We start from the raw sequence: 12,890 nt of genomic DNA, 5'->3' as shown, positions 1-12,890 counted from the left end.
AACATATTTTAGACACAAGGGATGAAATGGGCTAAGTGTACAACCTAATTATTGAAAAAAATAGAATTAGCCCAATTCACCCCCCCCCCCTCTTGGACATCTTGATCCTTTTACACATGTTGAAGTGGTTACACGTATGTTACAATCTTTTGTTCTCAATGTTTTATCTATTTTTTTCCAATGTATGTAGCAAGTGTGTTTATCTGGATGTTGCATATGTTTTTCACACATATGATGCAAGTGTTTTATCTAGATATTGCGTATGTTTACAATGGTTTCAATTGTTTTTCAGGTGTTTTTGCTAGTGTTTAAGACTCATGTTTTAAATGTTTATTTGTTTTCAGACGTATGTTGCATTTGTTGCACCTGGATATTTAAAAACTAGATCGTATGTCGTATCTTCCTCCTCGCCTTTCTGTTGTATTAACTCAGTGTCAGGCATGGGAAGGCGGAGACGGTCTCCACTAGTGCGGGTGGGCCCCACATGCTTGCGGATGGACGCAACAGGCGAGACGTGGACGGGCCGGTTAAGGACACAGGACGGGGGGTAGCGGCGCATGCATCCGGACATCCAGACGCTAGCCACGTCCATACTAGTATCTCTACTATGGTATCTCCATTAACCAGGGCTCAGATCAAAGTGTAGCAAATGCAAAATCACTGACAGACTGAGACATTAATCTGTGTAGTTTTAGGCCATATTTGGTTCTAGGGACTAGAGACTAAAGACTAAAAGAGGGACTAAATAACATGTTTGGTTTCAGGGACTAAAAGAGACTAAAGGGCTGAACAAAGACTGAAATATCCTTCTTCTTCCTTTAGACAGAGGTGAGGGAGGAGAGAGAGGGAGGGATAAGGGCTTGTAAAGGTGGTCCATTAGTTCTAAAAAGCCTCTTCCAAGGGACTAGTGGACTAGAGACTAAAAGTCCCTCTAGTAGTCCCTCCTATTTGGTTAAAAGGGACTAAGATACCATTTGGTTCGCTTCAATGTAACGTAATCCCTTTGCGATGGTAAGTGTTTACGTTAAATCAGTGTTTGTTTCCGCCTCCACCGCAAATCAAATCCCGTGTAATCAGATACCGTGGTGTACAAAATTGATACCCCTCCCATTCCCTACGTAATCGGATAGCACGGGACCACGCAGCACGACACCCATCGTCTTCGACTCCCGATCGTGACTCGTTTCTCCTCAGCTCGGCGTTTCATGGCGACTCTCCTCCGTAGCGCCGCAGACCCGCCTCCACCCCCACCCCGCCCCGCCTTCGTCGCCACCCGCGAGCGCATAGAGGAAGCACACGCACCCGGCAAGGACGACGACGGACGAGGCTCTACTGCCCCGTTCACCCCCAAGGATGGATCTGCGGCGCCCGGTGGGCTTAGGGCAGTGGTGGCGCGAACACAAGTGCATCTCGACCCAAGGCTAGCAGCGCGGTGATGGGTCTGCTGACGTTCTTACAGCGCGGTGGCGGCGCAAACACAGCCGCATGGATCTAGGAGCTCTCGCACCGGCAACTTGTCGGCTGCCGGGCAGCTTCTTATTTTTCATTTACGTTACAGTGCAAAAATCAAACAAAGCCAGTGATTTGTTACATTGTTACCGTTAGCACTGCTTTCTGATTCTATTGACGTTTGCGTTACAATTTCTAAACCAAACAACACCTAAAAGAGACTAAACGGGCCCCTAGTCTTGGTAACTGACCACATTCCGCCTGATCGCTGGGCTGGGGCTGGCTGGGCTGGCTGGCCAGCCCCTCACATTGCTACTATTTACGCGAACCAGCCAGCAGTACTTCTCTCTCACATAAACGAACCAGCAACAATACGAACCAACCAACCGAACAGGCCCATTAATCGTACAAGATCCAATATCCACCCTTTCCGAAGCTTCTTATTTTCTTATTAACGGGAGAATCATGATAGGGTATGAATCCTTTATCTCCACAAATCTTTTTCACTTCCCCGTGATTACCATCAAGGCACCTTTACCATGGCTAGGCACAGTTCAAGCACTGTGATGTCGATCCAGTGATGAAGCCGAAGGGCCTGTTTAGTTCCTCTCCAAAACGTCAAATTTTTCAAGATTCTCCGTCACATCGAATCTTTGGACGTATGCATGAAGCATTAAATATAAATAAAAAATAAAACTAATTACACAGTTTAGACGAAATCCACGAGACGAATCTTTTAAGCCTAATTAGATTATTATTAGACACTAATTATCAAATAACAACGAAAATGCTACAGTAACGTTTTACCAAATTTTTTGACAACCAAACTGGCCCGAAGGCGAAGGAGAGTACTCAATGATTGCCATTATACGATGTGGTCAACAAAAAAGATCCGACAGTAACTCCAGCGAGTCAATGCTTTACCAAAACCCATCACATCACAACTGTCACGCTCCAGGAGATCACGGGACCAGGCCAGGTGTTCCCAAGGCGCGACCGTTTGCATGCCAAAAATTACAACCAGCAGCCGCTTGCTTCCTGGCTTACTCCACATAATAAAACGCACACCTCTCCACCTCTTCCCGTGGTAATCAAATCGAACGCACATGCGGTGCGCCTCCCTTTCACGGCCTCCCTCCGTCTCCGCCTCCACCTAATACCGACCCGGGCACCCCAATCCGAGGCGCCTGCCGTGCGCTTTAAGTGAGCGCACCACACGAAAAGCAGGCAGCCAGGGGAGGCGGAGAGAAGGAGCAGCAGCAGCAGGGCCGCCAACGGCCGACGCCATGGCGGTGGGCGCGACCGCCACGAAGCTGCACCTCTCGTCGGCGGCCGCGGCCGCGCGCCGCCCCTCGCTGCTCCACCTCGCGGCCGTCGCCGTCCTCTGCTCGGTGTCCTACCTCCTCGGCATCTGGCACCACGGCGGCTTCTCCGCGGGCCCCGCCGCCGGTGGCGACGTCTCCTCCTCGGTCTCCATCGCCACCGCCGTCTCCTGCGCCACCCCCGCCCTGACGGCCGCCTCCTCGTCTCCCCCCGCGGGGCCGCTCGACTTCGCCGCGCACCACACGGCGGAGGGGATGGAGGCGGAGGCCGCGCTCCGCCAGCGCAGCTACGAGGCGTGCCCCGCCAAGTACTCCGAGTACACGCCCTGCGAGGACGTGGAGCGCTCCCTGCGGTTTCCGCGGGACCGCCTCGTCTACCGGGAGCGCCACTGCCCCGCGGACGGCGAGCGCCTCCGGTGCCTCGTGCCGGCGCCCAAGGGCTACCGCAACCCGTTCCCGTGGCCGGCCAGCCGCGACGTCGCCTGGTTCGCCAACGTGCCGCACAAGGAGCTCAGCGTCGAGAAGGCGGTGCAGAATTGGATCCGCGTCGACGGCGACAGGTTCCGCTTCCCCGGGGGCGGCACCATGTTCCCTCGCGGCGCCGGCGCCTATATCGACGACATCGGCAAGCTTATTCCCCTCCACGACGGATCCATCCGCACCGCCCTTGACACCGGCTGCGGGGTAAGCCACTTCCATTCGCAATCGTACATGAACGCACACTCCATTTGCTTGAAATGATCACGTGCACGCAACAATGCCTTGTGAAGGTCCCGCACAAATTCGAGGTCAATTTCAGTCAGAGATTAGAGAAGAGCAATCGGAGATCTCGGGAGTCGGGGAATGGCGTTTGCTAGCTTTGCGGGTGTCGGAACTCGGAAGTTTCCAATCCCTTCTCGGGTCAGAGGTTTCGTGCGTGCAAACGGGTCTGGCCCATGTAAAACCTCGTGCACCGACCCGATAAGACGCTTTGTGTCTGCGAACGGGCCTTCACTTGGTAACGGTAGTCAAGCTGCAGTGAACTGTCACGCGCTGTTTCCTGTGACAGACTGAGCTGGATCACTGCTGAAGCGTATGAGTAGATCTGAAATCTCTGCAATAATGCTGCTGTCAACCATATATTTGCAATTGCGATATCATCGAATTCTTGATTGGACGTCAGGAAGGTGTATCTGTTGTTTATGCCACTGGCCTGTGGCGTCGTTGTAACGGGTCGCCCTTTATGCAGCACCAAACAGTTGTGATTGTTGCTAACTTGACCTTGGCATTTTTATCTGATTGTTCGATGCATAGGACCTGCAGTAATAGCATTTTTTTTCTATTATGGCGCTCCTTGATTTGGGAACTAAACCTGTGTGGTAACTGAATTTCTTACTGATGATCAAGCTCATTTTGCTTCTCTGTGCAGGTGGCGAGCTGGGGAGCCTACTTGTTGTCACGCAACATCCTTGCCATGTCCTTCGCTCCACGAGACTCCCACGAGGCGCAGGTTCAGTTTGCACTAGAGCGTGGTGTGCCGGCGATGATTGGAGTCCTCGCCTCCAATCGGCTCACCTATCCGGCACGTTCCTTTGACATGGCGCACTGCTCTCGTTGCCTCGTCCCGTGGCAGCTTTACGGTATGTTGAATTACTATACCCCCAATGCTACAAGCATTCAGTATCTTCAGCTGATTACTCATCGCTTCATGCTCCCATGTATGTGAAGATGGGCTTTACTTGATAGAGGTTGATCGTATCCTGCGGCCTGGAGGTTATTGGATTTTGTCTGGACCACCAATCAACTGGAAGAAACACTGGAAGGGGTGGGACAGGACTAAAGAAGACCTGGATGCAGAGCAGAAAGCCATTGAGTCAGTTACCAAGAGCCTCTGCTGGAAGAAGATCAAGGAGGAGGGCGACATAGCTATCTGGCAGAAGCCTACTAACCACATTCATTGCAAGGCCATCCACAAAGTTATCAAGTCCCCACCCTTCTGCTCTAACCAAAACCCAGATGCTGCCTGGTACGTGCAGCACCATGCTAACCATTTTCAGTTCAACTCATGGTACTCTATGGTAAATCACTAACCATATTCATGTGATTGATTTTAGGTATGACAAGATGGAGGCTTGTATAACTCCACTCCCAGAGGTCAGTGACTTAAAGGAGGTTGCCGGCGGCGCGTTGAAGAAATGGCCGGAGAGGCTCACTGCAGTGCCGCCCAGGATTGCCAGTGGCAGCATCGAGGGGGTCACGGCAGAGATGTTTGTGGAAGATACCGAGTTATGGAAGAAGAGAGTTGGGCACTACAAGTCCGTGATTGCTCAACTCGGCCAGAAAGGCCGGTACCGCAACTTACTCGATATGAATGCAAAGTTTGGCGGCTTTGCTGCGGCATTGGTTAATGACCCCTTGTGGGTCATGAACATGGTCCCTACTGTGGGGAACTCAACAACCCTTGGCATAATATACGAGCGTGGCCTCGTTGGGAGCTACCAGGACTGGTACATATTCGTACTGCAAACATGGCTCCTCCGTGTTAGACGGTTACATTCGTCCTTGCCTGACCTGAAATCTCTATCTGAATTCACTGCAGGTGTGAGGGCATGTCCACGTATCCCCGGACCTACGACCTCATTCATGCAGATTCAGTGTTCACACTGTACAATGGCAGGTAAAAACATACTGTTGCTTTAGAATTCAGTCTGGTACTGCAGAAATGTAGACTGTCCTAATTAGCTAGTTGTTTCTGCTCTTGTTCTCTATCTCTTTTAGCAAAAATTGTCCTGCCATAATTTAATAGCAAAATTTGTTTTATGTAAATCTATTCCCACGAACTTTTTCTTTTGAGGAATCTCCCATGAACTTTTAATCTAGGAACTATCAATTGTCATTGCTGCAATTCATTTTTCAAGATAACGTTTTACTACCTCAGTTAAAGACTGACAATTCATCCTCTGCTTTGCAAGATGTGAGGCGGAGAACATTCTGCTCGAAATGGACAGAATTCTGAGGCCAGAGGGCACGGTCATCATCAGAGATGACGTGGACATGTTAGTGAAGATAAAGAGCATCACAGACGGGATGAGATGGAATAGCCAGATCGTGGATCACGAAGATGGTCCGCTCGTCCGCGAGAAGCTCCTCCTTGTTGTGAAGACATACTGGACTCTGGAGGACAGCAAACAATAGCAATAACGTGGAATAAAAGAGTTAGAATGATTATTGACATGATCGGCAAATCTTGTGACTGCCTCACCATTTGCCCTGTGAATCTGGTGGAGTTTATTTTCTGTTTTCCTTTTGGGTATTCATTTTGGGGGGGATAGTTCACATAATGGAGATGTCATCTCCTTGTTAAGATATAAGAGGGAAACCCAGCACAGATTTTGACATATAAAAAAACAGACGTTGTGCAAAGTGGGTAAATAGAAAGTACAGTATTGGGATCATTTTCGTCTCCGGGTGCACATTGTTTGGTTATTCTTATGATGTTATGTGATCCCTTTTATTCGAATGTCACCTCTTACAAATCTAAACTAGGATAGGACTAATCATCATGCCATGACTTTCCTCGGGATTCAGAACGCTTTCAACAGTTTCTCTTGAACGAACGAGTAATGTACAGTATCAGGCTGACCCGTGTCTATCGTCCAACTACTCTGAACTTGATGTTCTGATCATGAAAAACTCGCCGGCTGTGTAGAATGCACCCACGGCATTTCTTCCCGAACAAAGCATGGAACTGTATGCCACCTAAGGCCCTGTTTGTTTCCGGTGACTAAAATTTAGCTACTAAAACCAATGACTAAACTTTAGTCAGCCTATTGGAGCTTAAGGATCTGAGGGCGTAGGAGTGCGAGAGGGGAGGCCTGGGCTTGAAACCCCGGCGACGAACTGGCGGCGCCGTGCTAGGCGCCTGGCTGAGAACTCGGCGACAACAGGAAGATGTGAACAGTAACGCCTGGGGGCCCAAGGGGAGATAAACTCAATCCCAGGCTAAAAATCTATTACTTCAGAATGTTTGACACTTATACTAACTCAATAACAAATCTCTCCTAAATCTAAGGGCTAACAAACTCGACTTAACAAACTCCGACCAAAATAGCAATACTGATAACTGACTCCTACTGAATCGGCTGAAGCCAAAGTGGCTCCCACGCCTGGACCCTGGTGACCGCACTCTGGTGCATGCCTCCACATGACTTGCTCAGCCACTCTTCTTGTTACGGCGTCGGTACACTTTTCCCACCATAACATCACTCCCCCCCCTCGACGAACAGCTTGTCCTCGAGCTAGAAGGCAGGGAACTCAGCGTGGAATTCTTCAAGCGGCTCCTAGGTGGCGTCGGCTTCAGGTAAGTCTGCCCACTGGATCAAGACATGCCAAGTGCCCCGACGAAGCTGGACACGTAGAGCACGGGCTGGCTGCTGGAGCCGACGATCGTGGCGCAGTGGAGGAAGGGCCAGGAGCGTTGTTGGAGGAGTCCCCCAGAACGGCTTGAGGACGCCAACATGAAAGACATTGTGGATGCGCGCTCCTTCTGGCAACAACAGACGGTATGCGACGTCGTCAATGTGCTCTGTCACCTGGAACGGGCCGGCGAACTACGGGCTCAGCTTGCCCCGCGGTCCCGGCAGCAGCGACTGCACCGGTCGATGGAGGATGCGTAGCCACACCCAATCGCCCACTACAAACTCCAGGGGGCGATGGTGGCCGTCGTAGTAGCGCTTGGCATATTCCTGGGCCTGAAGAAGGTGTTCGCGCACCTCAGCCAAGAAGGCGTCGCGATCCTGGAGAAGCGCATCGACGGTGTCGGTGCGCGCTGTGCCTGCAGTATAGGGAATTAGGGCAGACGGAGGCCTTCCATAAACAACCTGAAATGCGCGAAGTCCGCAAGGCAGTGTGGTAGGACGTGTTGTAGCAGTACTCTGCCCAGGGCAGCCACTCCAACCAAGCACGGGGGTGGTCGCCGGTGATGCAACATAAATACATGGCAATGGTCTTGTTCGCTGCTTCTGACTGGCCGTCAGTTTGCGGGTGGAACGCCGTACTGAGGTGGAGTTTGACCCTCGCCAACTTGAACAGATCCCGCCAAACATTGCCAGTGAACACGGGATCCCTGTCGCTGACAATGGAGTTGGGGAACCCGTGTAGGCGAACGATGGCCTCGAAGAATGCCTTGGCGACCGACGCCGCTGTATACGGATGACTGAGCGCTATAAAGTGCGTGTGCTTGGAGAAGCGATCCACCACAGTCAAGATGACGCTCTTGCCATTAACACACGGCAGACCTTCGATGAAGTCGAGCGAGATGTCGGACCACACCTATGATGGCACCTCCAGGGGCTGCAGCAGCCCTGCCGGCCGAAGGGAGTCCACCTTGTTCTTCTGGTAGACGGCATAGGCGTGCACAAAGTCGCGCACCAGTGCACGATAGCCCTTGATGTAGAACTAGGCGTGCAGACGGTGCAGGGTCTTCTGAACGCCCTCATGCCCAACCGAGTGGGCAAGATCCAGCACGGTGGGCAGCAGCGCCAACTACGTCGACACTGAAGACGCGGACGCCGTGAAGAATGAGGCCATCCACAACGCGCCAAGGGGCGCCGTGTTCAGCGGCGACCGAGTCCCACAGCGCGCGCAGCGCCTGTGTCCTCATTGAGCTCGCAGCGGAGGTTGTCGAAGAGGTCAAAGGATGGTCCTGACAGGGCGTGGAGATGATCAACAGCCTCGTCACGCCGGGACAGCGCGTCTGCAACCACGTTGAGGCGCCCTAGGCCAAAACTCGACGGCGAAGTCAGTAGCCTGAACAGCTTGGAGACCCACTGGTGTTGAGGCAGGGTGGAGAGGCGCTGGTCGAGGAGGAACTTGAGCGCATAGTGATCGGTGCGCACGACTGAAGCGACACCCCCATAGATAGGGCCTCCTAGTGACGAACAACCTACACCAAACCAATTAGTTCCCGCTTGTACGTAGCTAGCTTCATCTGCCTTGGCGAGAATGGTCTGCTGAAGAACGCGATGGCGCCCGTGCCCTGGTGCAGCACAACACCAAAACCCGACCCGGAGGCATCGCAGTCCATCGTGAAGGGTAGCTTGAAGTCCAGCAGTTGGCGAACCGGAGCCGCAGCTAGCGCTTGTTTTCAGCGCCTTGAACGCCGCCTCAGCCTCCTCTGACCACAGAAAAGCAGTCCTTACGTAGGAGCTGCGTGAGGGGTGCAGCGATGGCACTGAAGTTCTTGATGAAGTGGCGGTAGTAGCCCGCCAAGCCAAGGAAGCCACGGAGACCCCGCGCTGAGCACGGCTGTGGCCACGACGTCACTGCTTCCACCTTGGACTGGTCCATGGCCACTCTATCCACGAAAAATGATGTGGCCTAGGTACGCGACGGAGGACATGGCGAACGAACACTGGCTGCGTTTGATGCGTAGCTGCTGTTCGCGCAACGCTGTGAGGACGGCCTTGACATGCTGGAGGTGCGATGTCCACGAAAGGCTGTAGATTAATATGTCATCGAAGAAAACCAACATGAACTTATGTAGGTATGGCTGAAGGACCGTGTTCATGAGGCTCTAGAATGTCACCGATGCGTTAGTGAGGCCAAACGACATGACCAAAAACTCAAAGTGCCCCTGATGCTTGCGGAAGGTCGTCTTCTCGTTGTCATTAGCATGCATCCGGACTTGATGGTAGCCCGAACGGAGATCCAACTTGATGAAAAATTTGGCGCCTTTGAGTTCATCCTCTACCACTGGAATAGGGGAATTTGTCCTTGACTGTGCGGTCAGTTGAGGGCGCGATAATCCACACAAAAGCGTCAGGAGGAGTCCGGCTTCTTGACCAGTAGCACCGGCACTAAGAACGCCGACGTACTTGGCCGGATGATGCCCTGGGACAACATAGCAACACATTAGGACTCGAGCTCCTCTTTTCTGTAGCTGTGGATACCGGTAGGGGCGGACTGCTACCGGCGCCGTGTTGGGGTGCAGATGTATTCTGTGATCACACGAACTGGACCCGTGGCAAGCCTTGGGGCCTAGCGAAGAGGTCCTCGAAGGACTACAGTAAGAGCTCCATCAAAGCCTGGCCCATCTTGGTGAAGTGCACACGGCAGCCTCCGTGTGAGAACACCATGCACAAGTCATCGAAGTGCCTAGAGGATGGGCCCCAACATCCTCAGAAAAGTGACGTCGAGGACCATGTCGTAGCCATCAATCAGGGATGGAGTAGCAGTCGATGGAGAACTGTTCGTCGGCGATGCGAATGGCGACGTCCTTCACTGAGGCCACGACAGGCCACGTGGTCACCATTAGGCGACGATGAACCCAGGCGCCCATGCAGGGGTGGAACTGAAGGCCAACGTGTCGGGCGACATCATCCGCGCACAAAATTGTGCATGGACCCCTGAATCCAAGAGCAGCAACAAACTGCTCATTGTCAATCTGTATGTAGAGCTGCACAGTGTCCTTCTGTACTGGATGCCAGTAATGGTGTTGAGCGAGATCATGGGGGCATCGGGGTTGAACGACGATGGGTCTGCTGCTGTAGGTGCTTCTGGCGCATCATCGACGTCGTTTGGTTCCTCGACGATGTAGTTAGACGCCTCCAGATAAAAGAGTCGGGCACACTTATGGCCGCGAACGTATTGCTAATCACAGTTATAGTAGAGCCCCTGCTTGCAGCGTTTGGCCATCTCCTCAGGTGATAGCCGCTTGAAGGGGCGTGTTGTGGCTGTCTACGTAGATGAAGCTAATGCCGAAGTCCCCTAGGAACCCACCGGCGTGGTCAGTGCTGGTGTAGCACTCGCGTTGCGTCGAGGCGGTCGAGCCAGTGGCGCTGGCAAGGCAAGTGGGGTAGGAGCATTCCATCGCTCATACGCGCGTGCCAGCCGCATGGCACGCTGGAGATCTTACGGGTCATGGAGCTCGACGTCGACGTGGATGTGGTCCGAAAGGCCACCGATGAATAGCTACGCCTGCTGGTACGACGAGAGGTGGCCGGCGTGTGCCATACGCGCTTGGAACGCATCGACTGAGGACGTGAAGGGTAGGCGTGCCAGGTCTGCCAGGTGATTGATACTGAGCGGAGGTCCGAAGCGCTGATGACAAAGGTGCTTGAACCCTTCCCACTCGGGCCTACCAGCGTCACGTTCTAGGATGGTGGACCACATCTGAGCCATGGCGGTGAGGTGGTAGGATGCAAGCTAGACCCAATCAGCGTGGCGAGTCTACTGGCCATGGAAAAACTGCTCACACTTGAGCAACCAGCCGAGCGGGTTCGCCTTGCCATCATAGGTTGGGAAGGACAGCTTATGGTAGCGTGGAACAGCAGGGCCCTCCGGTTCCAGCGGTAGATGAGGCAGTGGCGACGGTGTATGCATCGCGGCCAAAGGTGGTGGCGCAGCGACCCTTGCCCTTGCATGATGGATGACAGGGAAGGCTGAAAGGATCTAACAATGCCTAGAGGGGGGGGTGAATAGGCGTATCTAAAAATTTACTATAAATGCTAAGTTCAAATCTGTCAGCCACTATCGGAAGTCCCGACATTTGGGTCGGAACTCCCGACGTTGTCAGAAGTTCCGACGCAAACGTCAGCAGTTCCGACGCCTATGTGAACTAGAAAAGCAGTGCCAAATTTAACTTTGCGGATAAATAATCTTACAACCTCACTTCCCTGTGGTTTGGTGAAGATGTTGGGTCACTCCCTTGACGCCGTAAAGCCTCCAAACGGTAGATCGAGACCAAACCCTAAAATGGGGATTTTGGAGACAAAGAGACAAACACATACAAGTAATCTCAAGTAATCTCAAGCAATCACAACAACAACAACAAGCACGTGGGACACAAGGATTTATCCCGAGGTTCAGCAACCCCACAAAGGAGCTCCTACGTCCTCGTTGTTGAGGTGACCACTAAGGTCGGAGTCTTTTCCACCTCCTTGCCTCTCTCAAAGTGACCACAAAGGTCACTTGAGCTTTCCACTAAGAAATCAAAGGGTGATACAAACTTCCCAAGGCTCTTCCACAAGATGGAAGCTCTAGGGCAACGCCTAGCCGGCTAGGGGCAAAGCCCCAAGAGTAATAGACGCAAAATCAACCTGGCTTGATGAAGAAATCAAGTGCTCAAGCTTTCCAAAGTGATGCTCTCACTTAATCCACTCTCCTTTCACTCAAAACCTAAGGGAATCGAAGATTAGAGCAGGGGAGGAAGGAGAGGGGTGCTTTTGTTGCTTGGGAGCTAGTTCAGCATGAAGTGAGTCAACTATGAAATGAGTCCGTAACTGGTTAGAAGTGAAGAGAGGAGTATTTATACTCCAAGTGAAAATCCAACCGTTCAGATCTACGTCGGAAGTCCCGACGCAGATCCCGGGAGTTCCTGACTACAATAGAAAACACTGTTCACAATGAGTCAGAAGTCCACGGGTGAAAGTCAGTGTCGGAACTCCCGGCAAACGTCAGGACTTCCGACTGGTCGGAACTCCCGACTGTTCGTCGGGACTTCCGACGTGCTCAGTTAAACAAACAGCCAGCACCGTAGATGCTAGGGACTCCCGGCAAGGGTCAGGTCAGTGTCGGAACTCCCGGACGAACGTCGGGACTTCCTGACGGTCGGAAACTCCCGACGTTCATCGGGACTTCCGATGAGCACAGACAACGAGCAGTCAGAAGCACAGGTGCCGGGACTCCTAGGCTTAGGTCGGGACTTCCTGACTGTCGGGAGTTCCGACTTACGTCGGGACTTCCGACACCTGAAAGTCATAGAAAATTATTCTAAGTGCACGTGAAGTGCTAGAGTGACTCTCTTTTGATTTTATTTAAATGCTTGAGCACTCTATCTTCCTCAGACCAACTAAACTTGCATCCCTCTTTATAGTGCGGCGGATCCTAAACTCAAAAACAAAATTAAAATCCTTTGGAGATAGTTTTGAGTTCGTCCGCCTTTACAACTTCAAGAATTGAGGGATACCATTTCATCTTTATCAACTCTTTGAATCTTTCATGGGACTAATAGCTGCAACATATCTCATTAAGATCATATTAGTCCCTAATTTGGATGTCATCAATACACCAAAACCCACATAGGGGGCAAATGCACTTTCAATCTCCCCCTTTTTGGTAATTGATGACAACCAACTTAGG

The 12,890-nt window shown here is 52.1% G+C and overlaps 1 protein-coding gene across 1 annotated transcript; it reads left to right on the top strand.

The window, feature by feature from the left end:
* Nucleotides 1-2,557: 2,557 nt before the first annotated feature.
* Nucleotides 2,558-6,078, top strand: LOC136497075 (probable methyltransferase PMT15). Its single transcript, XM_066492860.1, has 6 exons — nucleotides 2,558-3,455; nucleotides 4,180-4,390; nucleotides 4,479-4,776; nucleotides 4,865-5,257; nucleotides 5,350-5,427; nucleotides 5,723-6,078. The coding sequence occupies exons 1-6, from the start codon at nucleotides 2,736-2,738 to the stop codon at nucleotides 5,943-5,945; spliced, it is 1,923 nt and encodes a 640-aa protein (XP_066348957.1). The 5' UTR covers nucleotides 2,558-2,735; the 3' UTR covers nucleotides 5,946-6,078.
* The last annotated feature ends 6,812 nt before the right edge of the window (nucleotides 6,079-12,890 follow it).

The sequence above is a fragment of the Miscanthus floridulus genome, chromosome 12 (genome assembly GCF_019320115.1).
Source record: "Miscanthus floridulus cultivar M001 chromosome 12, ASM1932011v1, whole genome shotgun sequence".
In the NCBI taxonomy this organism is placed as follows: domain Eukaryota; kingdom Viridiplantae; phylum Streptophyta; class Magnoliopsida; order Poales; family Poaceae; genus Miscanthus; species Miscanthus floridulus.
This window is presented reverse-complemented; position numbering and strand designations above follow the sequence as displayed.